Source organism: Netta rufina, assembly GCF_964035555.1.
Source record: "Netta rufina genome assembly, chromosome: 4".
Lineage (NCBI taxonomy): Eukaryota > Metazoa > Chordata > Aves > Anseriformes > Anatidae > Netta > Netta rufina.
In genome coordinates this window covers 53,459,405-53,484,182 of record NC_140127.1, presented here as the reverse complement: position 1 = coordinate 53,484,182, position 24,778 = coordinate 53,459,405, and the positions used below count along the sequence as shown (strand labels likewise).

Below are 24,778 nucleotides of genomic sequence, written 5' to 3'. Positions count from 1 at the left end.
TGGGTCAGTGTGCCTCTTGGGATAGCTGAACAGTTGACTCGGCAAGTGCTTTAATGATTAAAAGGTTTAATGGATGGCCTAGACTTCTACCATCGTTGCTTTCTTTCTCAAGGTCATTTTAGTTTTATGCAGCTGTGGAAAGGTAGGAGCTCATTGTTGTGGTTCAACAATGTCAGACACAGTGATTTCTGTTCCACTCTGCTTCTAAATCTTAGGCTTAGGTGATATGTAGCCATTCCAAGGTAAAAAGGAAGCTTGTGAGTCTGCAAGTTCCCGAGACAAGCTGGATTTATGGCTTTTGGTTTATCAATTCCTCCCTAATGCCTTTGGTGTCTATTTGCCAGTTTCAGGCAAACTCTGACAGAGCCGAGCTTTTCACATGTTTAAATTTCTGAAAGGTATTGAAAATATTGGGTAGGTAGGGAAGTCTAAGTAAGTAATACTACCTGACTTGCCAGCTGATAAGCCTGTCTGCATCTGGGTCTGATATAGCAAAGGATTTGCTCGTCCTGCCTGTCTGGTGTCGGGTTGGGAGCGATCTGTGTGCCTGTGGGTGAGGAGACCAAGTTAGGAGAAGCATCCAGGAGAACAGGAGTTAATGTTAGAAGAGCCTGTAAAATAAATAAAAGTGGGGAACCTAACTGTAAATAAAACTGTAAAACTGTAAAATAAATGAAAGTGGGGATTACTTTTGCACAAAACTGCAGAAAAAGAATGGAGAGCCTAAGAAATCAGTCTGGGCTAGTTTTACAATTCTCAGATCAATTAATTTACTGCCATTGATTCACGTAAATGTATATTTGATAAACACTATTCAGCAATTAACGTTTTTTCTTTACTTACTGTATTTATTTATAGTATAGGATTTGCTTTCTGGCCACAAAATTAAAAAATGGGATTTCTTTCAAATCAGAATAGAAGAATTACTTCTATTGATGTTAAATTCCACTGTTGTTCTTCAAATGTGTCTTCCTTCAATTGGATGTAGGATCTGTGGTTATATTTAGGAATATGTGGTGATTTGACATAATGATTTAATCTGAAATTAAATAGCATCCAAATAGAGAATTAAAGGATATTTACCCTTGCGTGCCTCAGATACGTATTATTTTAAGCAACTTTGACTCAAGGCGGAAGACTAGTTTTGTTTTAGAGTGAAGGGGATAATTAAATGTACCACGATTTGTTCTGCATTTTTTTTCCTAATAATACTTCCTTGAGCCAAATCACTGGTAAAATCAATGGAAACCTTTAATTAGCATCTCTAATTTAATCATGCTGATTTTATGACTTTGTGAAGCTTATTGTAACGTGAAAACCCTATTGTCAAGATATGATGCTTGTAATTAAAGCAAGTAATACAAGGCATTTTATTGTGTATTTATAAACAAATGCATATATGATCCAATTTAAACGTCTAGGACTATTTGATTAAGAATACTGCACTCTGGTATTGATTTCACATTTTGCTGCTTTATTTCAAATGTGCAGTTACTGTTGTAAATCTCACTCATTATGGCAAAATAAGATTAAAGGGTTGGGTTTTCTATTCTCCAAAATAATGCTTTCTAGTAACATACATCTGCCAGCTACTAGTGTGTCTACTGCAGCTAAACAGGATTTTTAGTAGTGATTGGTGTTGATGCACCTCACTAGCCCTTAATTGGAATAACATTTAAATGCTCTTTTAAAAATCTTCGCTGTAATACACATATTTCATAAGGAATTGAGATAATTTCTTTCTGCGGCATTTCTTGTGTAGTCATCTCTTCATCCGTGCTCAGTGAATTGTATAAAGAGCAATCATCATTCACAAGCTGAATTGGCGAGCTGCTGTTTTGCACTGTGCTGCTGTATTGAGTTAAATCTCATATATTTGGAGTGAGCCTAGGAAGTCTCATACCATACTGGAAGGGGGAGAACGCGTGCACAAACGGTATCCTCGTGGTAATGTTCTAAGAAAGAATACTCCTAAAGTATTTGTTTAAGAAGTAAGGCATTTGTTACATTTGTTTCTATTGTATAAGAGATGAATGAGTACTTCATTCATCAGCAGAGGTGAGAACATCCTGTTCTGGAACAACACTTGTACGCCGTGAGTTTTGTGGAATTCATGGGTTGAATTCCTCGCTTCCTGTACACCTAGTTACTATGCTTGGCACACATCTTCTGTACTTGTAAGGATCATAACCACAAAGTGGCAGTAGATCAAAATGTTTTCTTTTCTATCTACCCAGCCTTGAGCTTACCAAAATGATTTATTTCCATCCAGCTGTTATTTTTAAGGCTCTTATGCCATAAAGGCACTTTTCTATGGGAGTACACAAACTGAATTAGGATGCTCATTTGATAGATTGGCGCTTTCATGTTACTTCTGTGATTACATTCAAGGTGTTGTTAATAGAAACAAGTCTTTAATTGTCTCAGCAGCCGGTCCTGTAAAGTCAGTATGAGGAGGGGGGCTCCCTCTTACCTCCACAGGATAAAGGCCCTGGGACTTTTTCCAGCAGATCCCTGAGTAGGCTCTCTGCTGTCCTGAAGTCCATGTTTATGATCTTGGGTTTTGCCCTACTGCCTCCTCTCAGGAACTGATACCACCCTGAACTCTACCATCTCACGGTCACTGCAGCCAAGGCTGCCTTTGACCTTCGTATCCCCAACAAACAGTTGGCTACCATTTGGCTTTGCCTACATTGGAAAAGTAAATTCAGAGTGCTTAAGAAAATACTAGAATTAGACAGTGGTGGAATTTCAAAGGCTTTCTTTTCCTTAGGAGAGCTTTAGCCCATTTTTAAATGTAGTTCAACTTTTATAATGTAGAAGAACTGCAGATTAATTGACTTTTGAGTACTACAGCTTTTAATACAGAGGTAAGACTTATTGCAAGGTTTTGTTTGACATCCGTGATGTTAGGCACAATTAGGTTCCTAAAATGTCACATGTCTTGTGTACCAATACATAACAAATGTAACGGTAATTCTTAAAAATAAATAAGATTTCTGTTTTTTGTGTTAGTGAGACATTAATACATGTATGATTCTTATAGCCACTTATAAGATTCCCGTAAGCATTCTGTCTTTTAGTAAGATGTTTCTTTTATACTTTGATCATTTGTGCTGGCATTCTGTGAACCTTGTACTCTTCCTTACTACTTTTGAGTTACAGTTGTACACAAAAAAAAATCCAAATGAGGTTACACTATTTATTTTATAAGAATATCCCTTTTGCAGCCTGTCATCTCATGGGGGAGTAGGGGCTTGTTAACTGAAGCTACTAATTAAGCAGAAGTCCTCACTGAGAAAGATTCAGTGAGTCTCTTGAGGTGTCTTTTGGTGTCAAATCATTTGTTTAGGATGTTTACATCTCTGTCTTGAAATGCCTCGCTTCAGCAAATGTGGCATTGTGTACCTTGACATTTAAATACACTTTTTGCCCACAGACATCTATGTAGTACTTCTTGAAGTTTATATAGTCTGTCACGGAGTGTTATCTTCTATTACCTGATGACATGCAAACATACTTTCTTCTTACTGTGTTAAAATCTGGTAGTTCACTACATGGGGCCTAACGCCAAACTGGGAGCACCTGTAATATTTTGCTGAACAAGCATCCACTCCGTTATTGACAACACTGGTAGTGGTGTTCTTTACTGATTTGTCTGTGGGTTTCTGAGGGAAACTCAAGATTTTGTGGTGAAATAAAGCTGCTGATGTCTTGGAAAAAATGTAAAAATACCTTCCTCAGTTTGCCTGCAAATTAGTTTGCCTACCTTCAGTTGGCCTGCAGATTTATTGTCACAGGTGACCTTGGCTGTGTTTGTATTATCTTGATAACAGGAAACTATCACCATGTGATTTTGTTTGGGTATCCCTTGTTCTTTTAATGTGTAGTATATGGCCTTTTGTAGCTTTTTTAGGCAATACCTTCCTAACCTGGTGCTAAAGATAGGCTTTCCTTTTGGCAGGACTTGTTAGCAAGTTTGTGAGGGGAAAATCCTGCTTAACTGACTTGATTTCCTTTATGACAAGGTTGCCCACCTGGCTGACCAAGGGAAGCTGGTAGTTACAATATTTTGTAACTTCACTACAAAACAAGGTAGTGAAGGGCCTGGAGGGCAAGACGTATGAGGAGCAGCTGAGGCCCCTTGGTTTGCTCAGCCCAGAGCAGAGCAGGCTGAGGGGAGGCCTCATGGCGGCCTGCAGCTCCCTCACGAGGGGAGCGGAGGGGCAGGCGCTGAGCTCTGCTCTCTGGGGACAGCGACAGGACCCGAGGGAACGGCATGGAGCTGGGACAGGGGAGGGTCAGGCTGGGGGTTAGGGAAAGGTTCTGCACCCAGAGGTGGTCGGGCACTGGGACAGGCTGCCCAGGCAGTGGGCACAGCACCGAGCCTGCCGGAGTTTTAAGTGCTTGGACAGTGCTATCAGAAATACTGGTTTGATTTTTGGGTCATCCTCTGTGGAGGCAGGAGTAGGACTCAATGATCCTTGTGGGTCCCTTCCAGCTTGGGATATTCTATGATTGTATGAAATAGCTGGAGAAAAGCATTTTGCAGAACTTGTCCATAGTAGTGAGGTTTCTAGAGGAGATGATTTGTGCTGGAGTGTTACTGTTTCCAGACAGATTTTACCTTGTTTTCATTAGAATCAGCTGTATCAGTATTCCTGGAGCATACCAACTCCTTTGCTTCTCTTAATCTTTGTGTGACTTTGTATCTTTTGGTTGAGAAAACTTTTATGAATTTGGGGATTGACACATTCTAGTGTCGTCCACCTTGTGTTATAGCTGAATTTTAACTGAAAAAAACACCTGATGTACTTGGAGTGCAAACTCGAGAGTGAATAAACTTCAGGGTGCTTGCTGTGGTGTTACTCAGGAATAGCTCTGCATTGGTGTTACTTGCAAATGGTGCAGTTCTTGATAGTGCTTGGGTATCACTTAGACAGAAACCCATGCTTAATGTTTTAAGGTTAAAGAAATATAAACGTCTTGGGTCACAACATTTCTAATTCAATAAAACTGCAAAACAAGCTGTTGCTCTGTGCAGGTCTTTTCATGCTCATGTGAAGCTGTGTGCTGTGAAGGCAGTGTTTCTAAACATATGGCTTGTACCTCTCGAGGGGGATGTGTAGTGCTAAGTGGCAGAAAGTTGCCACGCAGTGCCCAGAATTTGTCAGCAGCTCATTTCTGCAAGTCAGAACAATGACTTTACATACATACAGTCAGTAGCTGAAGTAGTTTTCTTTTTTTTTCCTGTACGAATTACACTGTTGCTGTTTTAAAGGGACTTTTCATGTAAACATAAATCAGAAGTGTTTGCACTTACAAAAACTTTGGTATAGGAAGTAATTAGTGCTTTATAGAATCACAGAGCGTAAGTGTAGCTATCTTTCTGAAGTCTTTGTTGAGCAATTTCTATAATTTTTGGACTACAACACAGAAAAAGGAAACATTTAACACCTCTTTTAACATAATTATACTTACAAGTGGAATTGCAAATCCATGGTTTGTCTATAGCAGTTTTCTTTGGACAGTTATTTTAATGCCTCCAGATATTTTAAAGTTTAAAATCCCTTTTTGAAAGGTGTTAAATTTTGAATGTCTTTTAATGCTGTAAGTATGTATTTGATTAATTGATGAACATCTTACGGTCAACGAACCATTCTTATGCTTCAGAATAAGTATCTAGGATCTTAAACATTGGCAATAATATAGTACCTCATTACCTCTTAATGAGTCTAGTTGTGTCTCAAATTTATCTTTTTCTGTGTAATGCTTCTGTTAAGAAGTGTTTTTTTCAGGAGAGAAACAACTCTCCTGCAGTCAAAACAAGGACTTAATTATTTTGACATATTCGTTCTTAATTGGCACTTAAAAGGATCATTAATATCTAGACCTTTAGTATAAAGACTAACTTAGCCTTTATTTCCCTAGATCTCCGATTTAAAAATTGGTAGTTTTAAATTAATTTGACAGAATAAATACCTTGAAAAATATTGTATCTGAGTTGCCTTGAAGTTGGATGGCAATAGGTTTTTGAAGCGGCACTGTAGCAGTGACAGTAAAAATGTTGCCATGAAAAGCAATGTTGAACTTCAAATCTTAAAACTACCTCAAAAATTTATTCAGTAGACGTATTTGCTTACTTGAGAATTTATCTGACTTCCTAGTGAAAAAGGAAAAGTTGTAATGAGTAAAAGTGCTTAGATCTAATAAGTTAAACAATGATTTTTCTGCATAGCCCAGTGATGCACTTAGGTGTGTCTGAATATTTGGAAATTATACAGAAGGTACAGAAGTACATTAGGAGTAAAAATGTTGCATAAATTTTAACTGTTTGCTGGGTTGCAATTTTCCTTTAACATTTGTGTGAATAAACAGATCATATGCAAATCAAAGAATGTCAGTAAAGCTAATTTTGCTGATTTTTTTTTTCTGCTTTCTCTATCTCTGTGTAGATAAACTGTTCTGGAAATATTGAAATGAGCAATTCATAAAGCTGCCATGCCATGTTCTTGGTGTTACTTATTGGCACTATTGGGAGTTTAACATATTTTAACATATTTTGCCTTAGTAAATGAAAGAAATGTTTTAGAATCTTTGCAAAGTCTGTGTATGCTGTATTGAGTTAAGATGCTACCATACAAGTTTTCTTTTTATCAGTTTTCTACAGAATGCTTGAGTGCGTTAGAAGGATTTATGATGGGGGGACAAAGGCTGGGTGTGAGTATTTGGATCTGTGAGCACCCACAACCAGAAAAGATTTCAGACGTGAGGTTTGAGTGGTCCAAGTAAGCAGCGGTCCTACCAGCTCATTTGAGATCTCCTCAGAAGTCTGTTAACTGCCAGCAGGGGGACCTTATAAAATCTATCGTGTTAGTCACAATAAGAAAAATTGTTGGAGAACAAGAAGAGGACCTCAGTTATTTCTGAGCAATCTTACCAATTCACCCTGAAAAATTAAGTGCCACTTGCCTCATTTTGTCCTTCTTTGTATACAAGCTTGTATCTAATTTATATGAAACAGAAAAATATTTATATATATATAAAAATGTACTTTGAAACTCTAAATTGAGAGAGTTTATAGAGGAACGGGAGTTTGTATAATCTAGAAAAATGAAAGAAAATAGAAAAGGTCTTTTTTCATTTTTTAAAACTACTGCACATTCTGTTTTTTCTATGCCCTGTTTGAGCCCATAGCTGCACAGCTGGAAAAAAGCAATAATTAGGCTGCGTTTCCCAGTGAGTCATAAGAAAGTGCTGAAAAAGCACCAGAATTGGCAAATCTGCCATTGCTGTAGTAGACTTTTACTGGGACAGTTTGAATTCCAAATGAGTCTGTTATACAAGAAAGAAAATTCAGGTCAGTCCTTATGTATAATGGATTTACCATACCAACAGAAGTAAAGGTATTTAAAATTCACTTTTTATAGTCAAACAGATAATTAAAAGCCTACAACTGTGGTGAACATTAATAAATACACCAGTCGCTTACCCTGCTTATCCACCTTTGGGGAACACCAAACACCAACACAAAGCGTAAGGAGAGGATAAATTAAAAAAAAAATGCCATTTTGTTAATGCTTCTTGAAGGATGCTGTGGTTTCACCCAACTTTAACTGGCACAAAAGATGGTGTTTGAACACTGCACTTAAGCTTTTGAAAATTGCATAGCTGTACAGGATGGATAGGGACTGCATTTCATGTCTTTTCAGTTCAACATGTGTGCAGATTTATGCTAATATGTTAAATCATTATCCTTCTAAAATATTTCCACACTTGGCTGTGCTTAAATGAAATCCCCAGCAAAGATGACTACAACATCATATATTTATGTGCTTTCTCATCTCACCTCGCAGGTTACCCTTAACTGTTTTCTGGGCATGCTACAAAGGCCACAGTACATATCTTCTGGTAGACCAAGATGTTAGCAAGGTAGAAACTTTGAAATTCAGCATCTCTTGTAGAGAACAGCTGGAACGCTGTTTCTATAGAAATGAGCTTTGATAGCTTTTGTGAGCAGCAGTTTCATAAATAACTATGTTCTGAGTAATGGTGGGTGAGCTTTTGAGGTTAAAACTAGCCCTTTCAGCATAGCTGCTCCCAAGAAAATAGCATGTTTTTCTCCTGACGAAGCAGAGCATTTGCTTTTTGGGTGGTGAAATTGGGCACTATTTACATTCACATGGGCTCTGCATATAGGCTGGTCTAAAGAACCCTACACGAATCCTAATCACAAGATGAGAGAAGCATATACATGTATTGTAGCTGGTAATGCCCATCTGAGAGGTAGTAACTTCCACTTCTGATGGTAAGAGTAGGTGGAAAAGAAGCAGGTCCCATAAACTTGTTGAATTTGTACCCTGGAGAGCTGAACAGACTAGCTGAACTGTGAAGATCAACAATGTAGTTCTGTTCATTAAGGGCTGATGAAATCCAGTGTCTTTGGCATTCTGAAATTGTTAGCGTGTGATTGCAACAAGTCCCAGCATTTTAGACCTATCTGGCTCCATATGTCATAGAGGAACAGGCTGGTTTTTCAGAGAAAATACAAATTGGTCACTGTGTATTTTGTCCCTTTGACTTGGTATTTCCTCGTTCAAATAAAGACACATTTGGATAGTTTGATACGTTACATACTCAGCCCATCTAGTGGGAATTCTGTCCCAGAAGTACACGTATGCCTTTTTCCCTCCTGTCACAGCATCTTTACCCTGATCTGAAGCAGCTGACTCCATGTGATGAGAAAGAAGCAAAAGCCTTCTGCTGGCCATTTTGCAGGGGGTGTTTCTGGTGTCTTGGACAGTGACCAGTTAGCTTTGGTTGCTTCTGCTTTCAGTGATGTGCAAGTGAATGGCAACCATTCGCTCACTTCAAATGCAGAATGTGAGAAATTTTTGGTTACTGCAAACCTAAATTTGAATCAAAGCACAGCAAGATGAAAGGCTCTATAACCCAGTACCAGTCCCTTGAGCCTTCCAGGCTGCTCTTATACAGTATTTTTTTTATTTATTTTGTATTTTAAGTTAGTGCATGTCCCGTAACAAGAGAAAATTACTCAGTTTCTTCCCATTCAACACCCAGTTCAGTTTCTCCTCAGTACAGTCAGTTATTTTGGGCTGGTTTTAGTCTTTTCTGTGCATTTATTCTTCAGCGGTGCAGGAAGAATTTTGACTGCTTTGTGCATTTCCCCCCCAGCTCCCTGTAGTAGCAAGAGTTAACAGCGTGAGAAGCAGAGATTGTAAGATGCAGTACAGGAATTACGTGCATTTGTGGTTTAGGAGGAGGGGGTGGTATTCAGCTCTTGAAAGGGCTTTAATGAACACTGTTTGGTGTGTTTGAAAGCTAATGGTCAGAGGAGAGCAACAGAAACAGCCTCGGAGCTTTTAGGGTAAACTGATTAGCATTTTTCCTGATTGAGATGACTGTTTCACCTTCTCTTTTTACCATGAGATTTTTCATTCTCCGTTGCCTTTTGTTGGTACTGAAATGACAGACGGTTAAGGAAGCCGCTTCGGTGTGAATGCAATCCTTTCCCCCTCCTTCTCCTGTAGGATCTCTGCCTGCCACAGACGGGCAGAGCATGTGTTTCTCTTGTCTTGGTTGGGTGCACAAATCTTCTTTTATGTGTGCTGCTTCTTACCCTGTTGCCTAGACGATCACTGGCTCTCACTAAGGATGTCTGGCTCTCGTAAAGAGTTTGACGTGAAGCAGATTTTAAAAATCAGATGGAGGTGGTTTGGTCATCAGGCGTCAGCCCCTAATCCCGCAATCGAAAGCCACCAGGGAGACTTCTGGAGCAGAGGACCAAATGTAACAACTGGTGGCACAAAGTTTTTAGATGCGGGTAACCTACCTTTAACAGCAGTCGGTTACAGAAGGTCTAGCCAACAGGATTTCCAGAATTCACCTCCTTGGCCAATGGCATCCACCTCAGAAATCCCTGCATTTGAATTCTCTGCAGAAGATTGTGGAGGTGCGCGTTGGCTTGACAGACAAGAAACAGATGATAGAGCAAGTGAAGAAGAAAATGAATCGGACAGCAGTTCGTGCAGGTTAATTATTACTTTCCTATTGTGAGCAATGTGTTTTCATTTCGTGTTTACAGATGGCATGCATGTGTAGGCTAGCCTTTATCCTAGATTGAAATGCTTCAGAAACCTAGCAGTTGCCGTGCATCCGAAACAGAAAATGATTTATAAACAGGTTTTGGTGTGTTTACTCTGACCTTTTTAAAAGGTAATCTTATTTAGTCAATGTAGATAAATAAAGTGCGAAGATGTGCATGCACTCACCGCTGGTTTAAATGTTATGCCTAAAACTTGCTGCTATGAATAAGGTGATGTCCGATGATGATGTTACAGGATGCTTTTAAAATTGTTTTGAAGTGATACTAACTGTCTAGCTATGCTGAGAATCAGTCTCAGTTTGGAGAAAACCATGAAAATTAAAGCTACTTGTCACTCCTATCTGATGTTTCCATGTATTTCTATAGATGAGGGAGATGAAACAGTAAAGAATATTTAGGTTGTAAGACAAAAAATGTAATTTTTGCTTGTGCATGTACAACTTGAAGAAAGAAATAATCTATTGAAAGTCGGCCGGGTTGTGCTGTAAAGTAATACCAGAAGGTTGCTTTAAAACGATTGCAGTTGTCTGCTCAGGTGCCTTAAACTGTACCTAGCTTAAAAGAAAAAATAATGGTTTTATTGTGTCTATAAAGATGTTTTGGCGTTCTTCTCTTGTATATTGTTGCTAAAGATGAAACCTTACAGTTTGTTATTAAATGTGAAAGGTGTTTAACAGCTGGTGGAAAATTAGGTAAGGTAACATCTTTCTTGTTAAGTATTAGTTTATTTCTTTTACCTCCTTTTGGTGCTTAAGTCAGCCATTCTTCACAGAAAGTATTTTTCCTCTTTTATCCTGCATGTAGTGCATAGTAGTTAGCTTACCATTTCGAGTAAATTTTATGGTATTTGCTTTCTTGATTGTAAGATAACTCTGCAATGATAAAGCGTTTTGGAAAGCATGTCTGTTTAAAGGGTACAGTGTTTAATAAAGCATGTTAGGGACAGATCAATCTAATTAAAGCAGTTTTACTGTTTTCCATTCCCCAGGAGAAGAATTCATTTAGTGCAAGGGCAAAGCAGTGCAGAACGTAAACACTAACTATTTGTGGTTTATGCAACCTTTAAAGACTGGAGGAAAGGAAGAAGGGTAAAAATGCTTAGGAGTCAATGCAGCGTATTTGTTTTTGGCACTTACTGCAAAAGTACTAAAATTACAGGGAAAGGAGGTAATGCCTACTGATTCTTCATAACAGCAGCCTCATCGTGCTGCAACAACTACAGAGCTATAAATAACGTGCCTCTGAAGAGTTCTTAGTTTAGGTGATATTCAGGTATGTATTTTTAAATAGCTGTGTGACTAGATAATATATACGATATAGATGTAACATCTCTGTATCACATCTGTTAGTGGTGTGAAATTTTTATGTACTGTGTTACACCAAATAGGATGTTCTCACGGTAGCAAAGTAATCAATGCAGCAAAAAACATGTAATTCAAAGAGAGAAACGTGTAGCTTGAAATTAGTACAGATTTGGTTATAATTGTAGGAGAAGAATTTACATATGACAAAAGTAACTTGTCACTTTGTAGAATTGAAAAACTGCAGATACATATTGAGGGGGTGGGAGAAGTCTTTATAGTACTACTATTTTATTTATGGGTTTGGGTTGTTTTTTTGCAGACGGAGCAGCAGACTTCAATGCATTTAGGATTTGAAATTAGTCAATGTGAAGTGGCTTTTAATTATGTATCTAGTCACATACAGCATCTGGAGTTGTTTGGAATTTCTTTGTCTTGTAATTCTTGCTAGGGTTTTACTTACGTGATTTAAAATAAGTATTGTAGGTAATTTTTGAGTTCAGTGTTGGTACAATCTAATATGTTACTAATGGTAATATAAGGACTTGGTATTGTTGTCTGTGTTTTTGTTCTCCAGGGGAGATCGTACTGACAGCATATCTTATTCATTCCCTTCATTAAGAATGTATAACCTACATACGTCTGCCCAACAACTGTTGTTTTCCTCTGCTAAGAACATGATAAGGTGGTCTTCTTTTCCATTATTATCAAATACAGCTGCTTGCCTGCTGTTCTTGAGTAAAGAAGACAGAACTCTCTCATGTATGTAGTTTTCAGAGTTGTTTTTTTTTTTTCCTTTGTGAAAGCCCCGTGTTTCCTCCATTAGAAACAAATTGCATGCATGAAAAAAAATCCTTTAAAAAAGAGACTAAAAACTTCTTGTGGAAGCTACGGAGTTATCTTGCTGCTTCGCTCCTCTGAACTTCTTGCCCGGTTCTGAGCCCTGACAGCCTGCGGTGACAGCAGCAGCTTCGCTGCTCTGTGCGTACCTTTCTTTGCTGTGTCCTACGGCACAGGTAGAAGAGCATTTTGATCAGGTCTGTGGCATTCTGCAAGCTTTGGATCATTATAGGATTCGTTTTGAGGAGAGAGGATGTAGAACTTTGTAGTCATTAGTACAGAGCTCGATGGCGTAAGGGTAAGTGAATTCCAGTTTGGTTCCCAATTTCTGACAAAGGCTAAAATCACAGTTATCTGAGATGCAAACAGATCATTCACGTTCAGGGATCAGGGCTAGCTGGCTGTAAAGCTGTTCACATCATGCTCTTACGTGTCGTGACCAGTATGATCTTCAAGGATAGTTTGCTGCATTTCATCTCTCTGATTTCCTCTCTTGCTGCTGTTTGTAGCTCTCCTGCATTCCTGAGGTGAGGGTCATCGTTTTGGATTTGTAGACGTAAAATTCTCCCATGGGGTGCAGATCGCTGTATAGCAACCTAAAGCCTATTAGCAATAGATTTGTTTTTCTCTGCTTTTAGTGGGTGCCTTAGAAGCAGTCCTCAGCCCCTGAAGGCACCATGGGTAACAAGCTGAGAACACCGAGAGCAAACCTAGTCTGCAATGTGGTGTTTGGCTCATTTCACCCAGGCACACATTAAAGCATTGGAATTGGTTTGCTGTAGATACAAGCACAGAAATGTCATCAGCCGAGATTCTTGTCCTCCTAACTTTGAAGAAGGAAATATTTGACTCTGTAAAGCATCATAGTAAATAATGGAAGCTGGCAGATTATTATTTTGTGTCTCCACATGCAATAAAATGTCAGCTAGCCTGGAGGAAGCAGTGTAAGTAACAGAACTGATTAAAAAATGTAAATGTTAACAATATTTTGACAAGTTTTATGGAAAAACTCCAGGAAACCATCTTAATGCAATGGTAAAGATTACTTTTCTCTACACCTCTTTTATGATTTGAACCATTTTGAGGTGTGTAAACAAAATTATTATTGTTAGTCTTCTTTGAAATGTCATTAAGCTTCCTTTTCTCAATGCATCTGCACTTTGAGGTATCCATATTGATTTGTCAATGTTCTGTTTGTTTAAATGTCATAATTGAAAGGTTATGTTCTTTGTGTATTAAGATTTAAAATGTTGAGGGCTGTTGCCTTATTTTCTGAAACACAAAGAGGTGTTCACTGGAAGCATCTTAGTGATGAGAAAAGTAAATTTGCATATCATTTTCAGACAGTGTTTTTCAGACCATTTTACACATTTTTCAGAAAAAGATTTTAAAATTAATTTCAAATTCATAGTTCACTCCTGCCCCTATGTTCCAAAATGAATAGTTTGAGATGTGTATTTATTTTTTCCCGGTCATATCGAAGTCTTTCTTGTTTGGTTTTGATTTCAAAAACAAATGTGGAGATACCAAACCTAAAAGATACCATCAGAAAAATAATTTAGAATGTAGAGCAGGAGGTAACATGCTTGGAAAAAAAAGTTTTGGAAACTTTGTTGTAACCAAGGTTAATGCTTACTGGAATTCTTAAGTTTTAACTAACATGTAACTGGTGTGCAATAACTACTGTAACTCTTCCTTTAAAATAATAATACTTCAAAAGAAAGATGCAAATCCTCTTAATAGGAGCAGATTGTGCTTCTCCCCCAGAAACTGAGATACACAAGTCTTGTGTAGAAGAGAGATTTAGTAAAAGTGGGAGGAAAGAAGAAGGCTGCTATGTGTTTTGTTTTGTTTTTTTTACATTGCAAACTGTGCTGTGGCTTTGTGTAAGCTACAGCGATGAAACCTCAAAAAACAGCAGAAGGAGAGGTGTGAATTCAGCTCTCCAGCCATCATCATCTATGCTCTTACTTCTGAAACTCATTTGTGCCTGTTTTGCTACCAGCTCAGTTAATTGCTTCGTTGCTTTGCGATGAGCTGTTTTACTGGGCACAGCTCCTTGTTCCAAACATCCTACTTCAAGAAATAAAATCCTTTGAAAGTGAATGGTTTTGTAGCATGGTTTGTACATAGCTTTGATTGTAAAGAGGCATGCTCATACACAAATCCTTTGTGAGACAGAGAAGTCAAAGAAACCCAGCATCTTTAGCATATTAATTTTTATAATAATAATAATGTTTGTCACCGAGATATTAAAATGTGTAGCTAGCATGGGAAAGAGCTTGCCCTTAGAGTAACTTAAGTTTTTATGATCATCCTAATGAATTATTATATTTAAATACTTAATAAAGTTATCAGTTGGTTAGTGTCAGGTAGGATCATTTGGCATAAAAAGGGAATGAAAAGAAACACTAAAAAAGTGGAATTAAAGTTGAAAACTACAAAAAGAAAACCGCTCTAACATTGAAATACCCATAATAAAAATACAGAAATAATGATAATTTCACTTTAATGTGGTAGAAATATATTTTAAATCTTGGAGGACAGTGTACAAAGTGTTCTTCGATACACGTAACTATCTTACATGGGGAAGTTTGTTGTGCTGTACTTAAAGATGAATCTGAGTTGAGAGATCCAAAAGGTTCTAAAAAAAAAAAAAGGGGGGGGGGGATCCAAATCCAAAAGGAGCAGGACTGCCGTGATGCTCTGAGGTGCAGGTCCTCTTCGGCTGGATGTTTGCTCAGAGCACGGAGACCACAGTCAGTGTTAGGTACCCAGGTTTCCTTTCTAGGAACGAAGGGTGTCAGGCAAGAATTTGGAGAGGCATTTCGGTGCTGCTGCTGGGAGGGAGAAAAACAGGGCCTGCCATGTGTCTCTTCTTGCAGCTGTCCTGGCTGAGGCTGTGGTGAACTGAGCTGGGACACAGATTTGTGAGAGAGTTTGGGGAAAAGAGGGGGAGATTTGAATTTTTCATAGGCGGCGATTGGGCAATAGGCATAAATAGCCCGTATCTCCCCTTTTGTGCAAGCACCTCAACTATTCAGGTGTCTCTTCCGTGTTCTCTTTATAGAGCATTAAACTTAATCTTTCTTTCCCTTTCCTTTTCATTTCCCTATGGAAAGTGTTTTATAAGTTACTGGCTAGACGAGAGGGCAGGTGTGGTGCTGAACTTCTTCAGGTAGGGGAACAAACTGGGCCTGGCTCTGCTGTGTCCTATGTGCTTTATCTTGGGCTCGTACTAAACAGACACTGCTGTGGTTCCTTTTCCATGTTGACCAAAAGCAGCGCTGTCAGTGAGCCTTGCACAGAGGGTGCATGCGTGTGCCCTGGGCACTGGCAGTAGCTCTGCTGAGGGTATCAGCCAGGACAGTGCTGGCTGAGAACATTTTTTTTCCTTCTCCACACCGGTTTCTTCAGTCGTATCTGCACAGCTCTTTTATGAGACTGTAATATAAGTCAGATCCCTGATACCTGGTAGATTTTCTTTTTCCTTTGAGATCGCTTTTAATGGGGTAAGTTGAGGAATCAAATTTAAAATACAGTGCAACAAAAGAGTTGCTTTCCCTGAGTACTGGCTCCTTCACTGTGAAACACCACCCAGTTTGACAACATCATGTTTTGCGTGGTTACAGAGTGAGTCAGGTCAAGGAACTGATATGGGAGAAAGGTAGGGTTTTTTCCTACCCTCATTAATTTTTCAGGTCTATGAGTTCCTTGATTCAGTTTCGCACATGGCCACAAAGAAGACTTGTTCCAGCATGTCAGAGGGCCGGTGGTGGAGCAGAACAAGTGACTCATGGGGGGTGAGGAGAACTTGACACAGCTGCAATAAATGCCTAACCACAACTTCAGAGCATGTTTAAGATAAAGTCCTTCAAGGGAAGTAGGTAGGCAGGTATCTCGTTTCTGATCCATTGCTAGATCTGAGTCTCAGTGTCAGATTACTTGGCCTATTTAGCTATCTGGGCACATACACACACCCCTGAAAATTTACAGAACATCTTTCTGCTGAAAATTTAGGCTTTGGTATGTGAGGACCCCTCTTCAAATGAGTATCCCAAGCTAAGCATTGAGCTTTGTGAGAACGGGGCTAGGGATGTAGGGATGAACTCTCACGAGTTCATGTCTTTCCAAATATTATAGTAGGTCTAGAGTATTTTTTTTTAAGTTGCCTTCACAGTGCAAAGTGAGAAGCAGTCAGTGAAAGAACTGTGATCAAGAAAAGGCATGCTTCCCTCAGTCTGCATAGTTAGGATCCAGTTCCTTTACGTCCTAGACCCATGCATTCTATTTACATTTTCCTTCCTCTTTTCTTGCGAACTGCTGTGTGTATGGACAGGAATGATTTTTCTCCCCATCCACCCTTGATTTCTCCCCCTCCCCCTCCACTGTCTTCTTTCTGCTGAATCTCATTTCAAATACTTAAGGCTTCATGCAGCAGGAGTGGTAGTATATTGATGTGTTTCTTCATGTCTTTTTTTTTTTCCCCTTGCATCCACACTCCTTTTCTGGCTCCATATATGCCAAGTTTTGCTCTAGGCATCCTAAGCTAAGTGTGAAGTAAGATCTTAACATATGTGCATGATGGGGTGGCAGGGAGAGGTGTGATTCCTTATTGAATACTTTTCCATCATTTTTTCACTTTGAGGGGTCTTGGTAGATGCCTGTTCTTCCTCCTGTCTGACAATGATAGATGTGATTACTGGACTGATCGCTACATGCCCGGTAGTTGCAAAGTACAGCACCAAATTATTGTATCTGTTTTCATAAGGGTTTGGAGAAAGAAAGTATGAATATGAACAGAAATAAAATTGCAAGGGAGCATGGATGTAGTTTTCATTTTATCATCTGCATGGAGAATTGATGCACCTGAATGTTGTGTGGACTAAGATTTCTCTTATTGTCTTTGGCAGAACCTCCAACAGCAGCCATACCTTATCATCTTGTCAAACTATGGAGCCCTGTACATCAGATGAATTTTTTCAGGCTCTCAATCACGCTGAACAAACTTTTAAAAAGATGGAGAATTATCTTAGACACAAACAGCTATGTGATGTGGTGTTAGTTGCTGGTGATCGGAGAATTCCTGCTCACAGGTAAGTTTGTTATAATTTGGAGTAACCTTTTATCAGTTTACAAATGTGGTGTCAAAGTGTGTGTTTTGTTCTTTATTTATAAAACTTCCAAACATCCTAAACAGTTTGGAATACTTTAGACATGCTTATGTTTTTTTAACATTTATTTGGAAACTAAAAGTTATTTTCTGTCTGTTGTATGTGATAGAGCACCAAAAATGTTTGGGATATTTTCATGTTACACTTTCTGTCTCCAAGCATGTAGTAAGGTATTTGCATAACAAAGTAAGACCCCCAAAAAAGTCCCGATTGCACCCTAAGACCATTAACAGCAGCAGTAGTTTTTGTACCATTGAATGGAGTAAATACATATTCTTAGACTTAAGTTTTTCTTTCAACTTAATTATAAGCTGTTGGAGTCATAATTAGCTACAAGGACAGTCCCTTGTCCACGTGAAGTTTTTTGTCTCCTGTAGTAACAAGTCCTTTGATAGCAGATTACTGAGCACTGACAGTAAGTGTTAAAAGGCTGAATTTGATCAAACATTCCCATATCTGTCATCTGCGTAATTAACAGATAATACAGAATGCCGTTTAAATGCTAGGAAAATACCAAAGATTATGAAACAAAAGTATGAATAACTGAAGCATGTTACAATATTTAATGCACAGGATTAATAGTTTGAATAGGAACCTAGGTGTAATTAAGCTGTGTTTTCGTAGGATTAGTTCTGCAGCAGAAATAGTAGCCTAAAGCATTCCTGTTTTCCATTGCTGATTTCTACCCCTGCAGTGAAACCACAGTTTAATGCTGTTAATAAAGTCTGGGAGAGGTTTCTGGTTTGGGTTTGGTATTTTTCTTTAAAAAGCCGGATTTTTGCTTTTATTCAGAAATCAGCCACACTGTTGTCCTGATGCAACCGAAGGAAGGACAGCATGGAGATGGGAACCAACTTGGGGAGCAGGGAGGTAGTTACAGTATAACTTGCTGTAGCTCTCAGAGTGAGCCTTCGTTTTATGAAACCTCATTTTTAAACAGTCAAGACTGTAATCAACATGGGAAAATCAGGGGTAAAGCAAATCTTACTGCAATTACTGTTAAAATGGGTGGTCCTGCTCTCCACCCAACCCCTGACCTCAATTCCTTTGTAAACACTTCTTCGAATGATGAGTATTTTTGGAGAGACAAGGGAAGTGTGGTTGAGCAAGCTGATTTGACTTTCCCTATGGCTACAGAGTTGCATAAGATCAGTGCTCAGCTTGATCAAATTAATCACAAAATTTCACGGTTCCTATGCAAAGAGTAAATCAGATGAAAACAGGGAATGCACGTACCCCCACTGGACTTGCACCCACTGAAGTAATTGAGAAGTCAAAGAGCTTTTTTACTGCTTGCTGTAAACTGCTGTAAACAAAAAATAGTGATGATAATAGTACAGAAATAATTTTACTTCCTTATGGCACCTTTGCAGTATATAGTTCTGGGGCTGGGTTTATTTAATGATTAAAAAGTGTAGAAAGGGTGCAGAGGACAGCTGCAACTATCTTGTAAGGACTGGAAGATTTTGATTCAACAAGATAAACACGACATTCTGTATGCTAAAAAGTTCTTTAATGTGTTTTTTTACCTGTTCCTCATTTATTTATAGAACTGACTTTGCTCCCTCAGTTTCTGCTACTGCATCTATTTCTGTAGTGCATTAGGCTCATGCTGCCACCTGTTACTTGCTCTGTTCTCCTCTTCAGGAGGAGAAGCATCTTGCTGTAGTTGGAGTATTGTGTTTTAAATATGCACAAAAGTTAAGGCCAAAGAAGCACACTGTGTGCTTGTAGCAGGAGGTGGGAGGCTTATGTTTATCCTTAGTTCACTTTCTTAATGTTGGAGCAGCCTACAAAGAAGCTTTGCCTTTTGCAACAGTAAGTTCTTTCTCTGACTGTTTTGAGTTGTTTTCCCAGGGAAACAGCAATAACTACAGTCTCCATCTTGGTACATTTTTCCATAGCACAAAATATAAAGATGGAAATGTCACATTTGGTTCAAAAATTTACAAAAAAAAAAAAAAAAAATCAGTGAAAAGATTGGCTTGATGTATTTGTGGTAGCCTGTGTTGTAAGAAAAAAAATCTGTAGGATTTGTACTGCCTGCGTCAACCTGTCCAAGTTCTGACTTCTTTAGCATTGTCTGCAGGCTGGAACTCTTACTATATTTCAGAACAGTCGTGATTATTTTATCTTATGATTTAATAACTAACAATATTTATTAAATAGATACTAGATTAAAGGCTTAGCACACTAAGGCATGTAAGAAAACAAAGTTTGTTTATACTGGACAGCTTTTTAATTAAAAAAAAGTTTTTCTCAGTATGTGGTCACATAGAATTAGGAAGAATATTTTTCATTATTATTAATCACTCATGTATAGAGCAGTTTGCAGATTTTCTGTTTTGAACCTGCTATTTTGAATAGTTGTATCTTTTTTCTTAGTTCTCTGTTTCTACATTTGATGATACCTGAATGTTCTGAATTATATGAAGTAAGTATATGCTTAGAGAAAAGAGCAGTGAGTTTGGTGTCTGCAATAGTAAAAAGCACAGGTAGTACATTGCTGTAAATTCTGAGAGGTTTTCATTTGAGTCTATGCAAAAAATTAGGGCTCTGAGTCTGCTACAGGTAAGAGTATCACACATAGCTATAATCTTTCTGAATATGGCATTTCCTGTTCTTGTAAGGCTGTTTATCTTCTCGTTCTGTGCTGAAATTATAGCTCAGAACTTATTTAAGAGATCAAAAAGTAGGTAGAAAAGGGAACAGTTCTCTACAAGGCAAAAAATACATTATACTTCTACTCCCTAACCTCCCTTAACTTCTGTATAGAACTGTTGCTGGACTCTTCTAAATGTGAGAAATGGAGTCTAGTTTTTTGTATCAGATGGTTTTCATGTGTCCACAGTGATTTCAGACATCAAGGTCATTTACTACGTTTCTGTTTATTACATTCATCTAACTTCAATACCCACAGTAAAAGTTTAGTAATAACTTGATGGTCAGAACTCACTTAAGGAATGGGAGGTCTCTGGCCGGAGGGGATTTAAAGCCTGCACTGCATCACATTCTTTAACCAGCAGGCTGAAAATCTGTCAGAGCCTTTTTATTTTTTTCCTTACTGTTGACACTGACAGATGAAAATATAAAAGGCATGGGACTGAAGGAAGGAAGGGAAATGGAAGCTTATGTACTCTAGTGGCTAGTAAACTTGTTTGGAAGAGTACAAATCCTGGTCTGCAGACATTTTTGTATCTTGAGGTTTATTTATCTTTGTACTTCTTTTCCATATGGCTTAATAATACTTCCTTAATTTCACACACCTTATTACCTTACTTCCTAAATTCTTCACTGCAGTTTTATTATTGTTGTAATTACATGTTTATAAAAGTTGAACGCACGGTGTGTTTCTGAAAAATCAAAATATATCTAAAAGCAGCTCTTCTGTGCTAGCTTTATGCCAAAAAGGTATCTGTTGCTACTAACTGTGATTATTCTGAAAGATTTTACTAAAGGAGTTATTGTAACCGTTGCTTTATGTCAGAAGTGGCAAAATAATTTTGAAAGGTTTGATTTCCCTGGAAGAAAGGTATAATTGGATGTCATTTCAACATCAAATTCTGCATGCTACGTATGTATTTAGGTATTTTAAACAAATTTAATTTCAATATACACAATGGTTGTATGGGATGGTACCACTTTCACGTAAACCTTTTATTACTGACTTGTTTTGTTATCGAGTAGCTGAAGCAACGTGGGGCTTCCTTGCAGGAGGTCGAGCTGTCGAGTTCCCTAGGCCTATTCTCAGCCGCTAGGCAGCCAGAAACCAGGAGGCGCCTCAGAACTGGCCCTTTTATCTTGAAGATGTTAGGAAGCTTCATTTCATTCCGACAGGTGAATCAGGTTGGGAGATACTGAATCTATCAAGTGCCAGGTTTGGCAGCTTGTCAGCATTTTACCTAATAATTGCTTTGAAGGCCTAGAAAACTGTCTAGATGAGGCACCTTATGGCCATTGCAGCAAGAAGTACACACATTTTATTGGCTCTTAGTAAATAACAATGAAGTTAGCCTAGCTCTTCAAAGTGAATTAAGCTGTCATGGTGCCTCTTCCTGGTTTTGGATCAGTACAAACCACAGAAATTGAAGAAATCAGTAACGCTAGAACCTCCCATAAGAACAGGAGAACATACTAAAACATGCAGATTTTGCCAGTGTTTAGTGCGTAGCCACTGAATGTTTCTCCAGAGAGATTAACTCTTCACACACCTTTGATTTTCCAGATGAAAAATTTTGGCATTAGCGTATTTTTTTCTCTGCATGAGAGACTGATCAGTAGGGCTCAGGGATCCTTGTGGGTGTCGTGGTTTTACCCAGGTGGGCAGCTGAACACCACCACAACTGCTCTCTGTTATTATAGTTGGGCCACTTAGGAAAGAAATCTTACTGATAGAAAAAAGACTGCAAACTAAGAATACAAAAAACATAACTTTGGTTTCTAAATGAGGAAAGGCAGCGTTTTGTACCGTCAGTAGTTCCCAGTGAATGCTTGATTTGGTCAAATATTTCAAATGTAATGATTTATAAATAATAGAGAATCTCTCTGTGTTACGTACTTACGAAGTTCACATTTGCAGATGATGGCTCAAGCTGTCAGGGAGACTGTGGGTATTATTTATAAGTGCCATTTCTATAGTCATTGCACAGATTTCCTTCTGAAAAATTGTACTTGTCACGTAGCTATTTCAGAGCTTTTTTAGCAAATGAGAGTGAGGAAACCCTTCTGTGGACGGTTCAGTTATACATGAAGGTATAACTGCTTCACATGGTATGATCTGTGTGTAGGAATGTGGTTTATCTTCAGACAATCCAAAAAATTGAAAGAAAAATCAGTTACTAGTAATAAGATTAAGAAATCAATGAACAAGTGGGTGTCAAATGACATGAGTAAAGTAGTAATTGATTTTTATTGACTTCTGAGAAAAACATGGGGCAAAATAATGCCAGATGACTGGGAGTCTGCCAGTGTTTCCTTTTATGCTAGCGCAGTGTCACCTTGATGTGTTGTCACTGTATCTTTCAATCCTCTTTCTTTTTTGAAAAAGTTATATTTAGAGAACTATGTGGATACCTCTTCTAAGACTTTTTATTGTGATCATGCTTGTTGGCTAAAATTGAAACTTATCCATGTAATATATGCTTCGGCACATTGCTTGTTTTAATCTACTCCTGCACTGGACCTGGTGTTTTGGCATATACATGTCACTCTCTGGAAAGCACGTGATACTGTGAAGCATATATACCTTCTGGTCAATCTGAACAAAGTTAGCAAAAATATGAAATGGATTACGTTTTGAATTTTAAATAATTTATTCTGGAGGACTTCAAGACTGGAAATGACAGGGAGAATTTTGCTGATACCACCGCAGCTAGTAGGAGGTGTTTGTCCAGAGCTTTGGGTTATTGCTTGGCATTTCTTCGACAGCTGTTGCTAAGATAAGTACAGTCCAACCATTTTGTATATAATGGTGCAGCTAACTAAAACAGTTGCACTGTTAGTTTTAAAAAAAATAATTCAATATTTGGTGTTGGGTTCTGTTTCCCATGGCACAGACCTTTCTTTTTCATGTTCTATTCTACATAGAAGTTCAAGACGATATTGCCAGAGTTTGAATATTTTGTTTGCTTTTTTATTTTTTCTTTCCTTTTTTTTTAATTGGAATTGCAGGGATACTTGGATTATTTAAATCTGTCCATCTACACACTTTCCTTTGTGGTAAGAACTTCTATTTTGCACACACAGATCTAATCTTGTTAAATCAAAAGGCGGTCGTAGAAACTCTCCCATGTTGTTTGTATGAATTTACTCTAATTTCACTGAACTTCTGCAGATCGTTAGGAGGCAATATTCCCATTTATTTGTAGATGTCATTAAACGTGAGGTTAAAACGCTTAGAAGTGATGCGTTTAGAGGTTCTGTTCTAATTTTTCTCCACAAATGAGATACAGAATAAATGTTGTATTTCAAGAACCGTGTATTCTTTAAAATAACAGAACCTTATTTCTCATTACAGAACTTTTTCAAATATACAAGATTTTAAAAAGACTTTTTTCCATGTACACTCTTGCAGAACACTACTGACTTAGCAAGTAGAAAAAAACAATTACCTGACTGTAGACCTGTCCAAATGGTTATTGTTCAAAAGACGTGCAGGGGAAAAAAGTAGTTGAGAGTAGTCAGTATTTATTACTATGCAGTTAATTAACTAAGAGACAGTTCTTTGCAGTTAATTTTGTAGTTAATTAAGAGGCAGGTTTTGTTTTTTTATAATTCATGACTTCGTAAGTATACCTGCAAATCCTTGCTGTTAATACATTTGAGGTTTATTCCTCTGGTGCTAAAATTTTAAGTGAATTTTATTTTCTTTTGAGGTCCCAGATCTCTATCATCTTAACAAGCCAATGTAATGACTCAGGATAAACTGATGTTTCCTGAAGTATCGGATTTATTGAATATATGCAGATGAGCTGTGTAGCATATTTGCTTTAGGCTTGATTCTTGAGTTTGATGTTTCTGTGGCTCAGTAACTATGCAAGTGTATTTAGATTTGAATTCTACGTGAGCGAGACAATAGCGTGCTGCTGCAGCACAAACATTGATCCAACCTACAAGGCTGTTCCTGGAGGTATTTTGGGAACAAGAACAGCAGGCTTCCTCAATAGTTCTGGTAGGTTTCATACAGCAGAACCATGGATTGAATATTCTGTCTTCGGTGGATCTCGTTCTTTAACCCTAGCCCTGTGAACGCATACTGAGACATCTTCATTCTTACACGCGTGGAGTGGCACTGAGAATAAAACATGAAATATATATATGTATATAAAATAATAATAATAATAAAAACAGTTGAGCAGATTACCACATTTACTTACTCTGTATCTTTAAATAATCAGAATTAATAAAATGCTCAGTACATATCCACAAAAGATTACTTTGTTAATTAGTTTGTTCTGCACAGCATATTTTCCTCCTTATATGGGGTTTTGTTGGCTGTACCATCTCCATGTTGACGGTGTAGTCCTGTCATCAGCATTAGTAGATGAATGTGTATGTGTGCACCAAGAGTAAAAGTGTTTTAAAGCACTTTGAAAAAGGACTAGCAAGTCATTCTTTCACATTTGAAAACTTAACCGATATAATACAAATGGATCTCAACTTTTTTTCAATTTTCATTATGTTTGTTTATATTCGATTTCCAATTTTATGTGGTTTTGTGGGTTGTTGCCACGTAGACTATCAAAAGTCACTGAGCTTTGAAAGAGTAATTTGTTTACTTCAGCAGCAAATATAGACTCAGTCACAGTACTTCGTTATTCATAGAGGGGAACTGGAGT

The 24,778-nt window shown here is 38.0% G+C and overlaps 1 protein-coding gene across 1 annotated transcript in view; it reads left to right on the top strand.

Moving 5' to 3' along the window:
* The window catches only part of KLHL5 (kelch like family member 5), a 54,308-nt gene that overhangs the window by 8,024 nt on the left and 21,506 nt on the right, over window positions 1-24,778 (top strand). Inside the window, exon 3 of the mRNA XM_084286122.1 lies at window positions 17,181-17,363. Coding sequence (XP_084142248.1) covers window positions 17,221-17,363 — 143 coding nt within the window. The 5' untranslated portion in view covers window positions 17,181-17,220. The remainder of the gene's footprint in view (window positions 1-17,180; window positions 17,364-24,778) is intronic.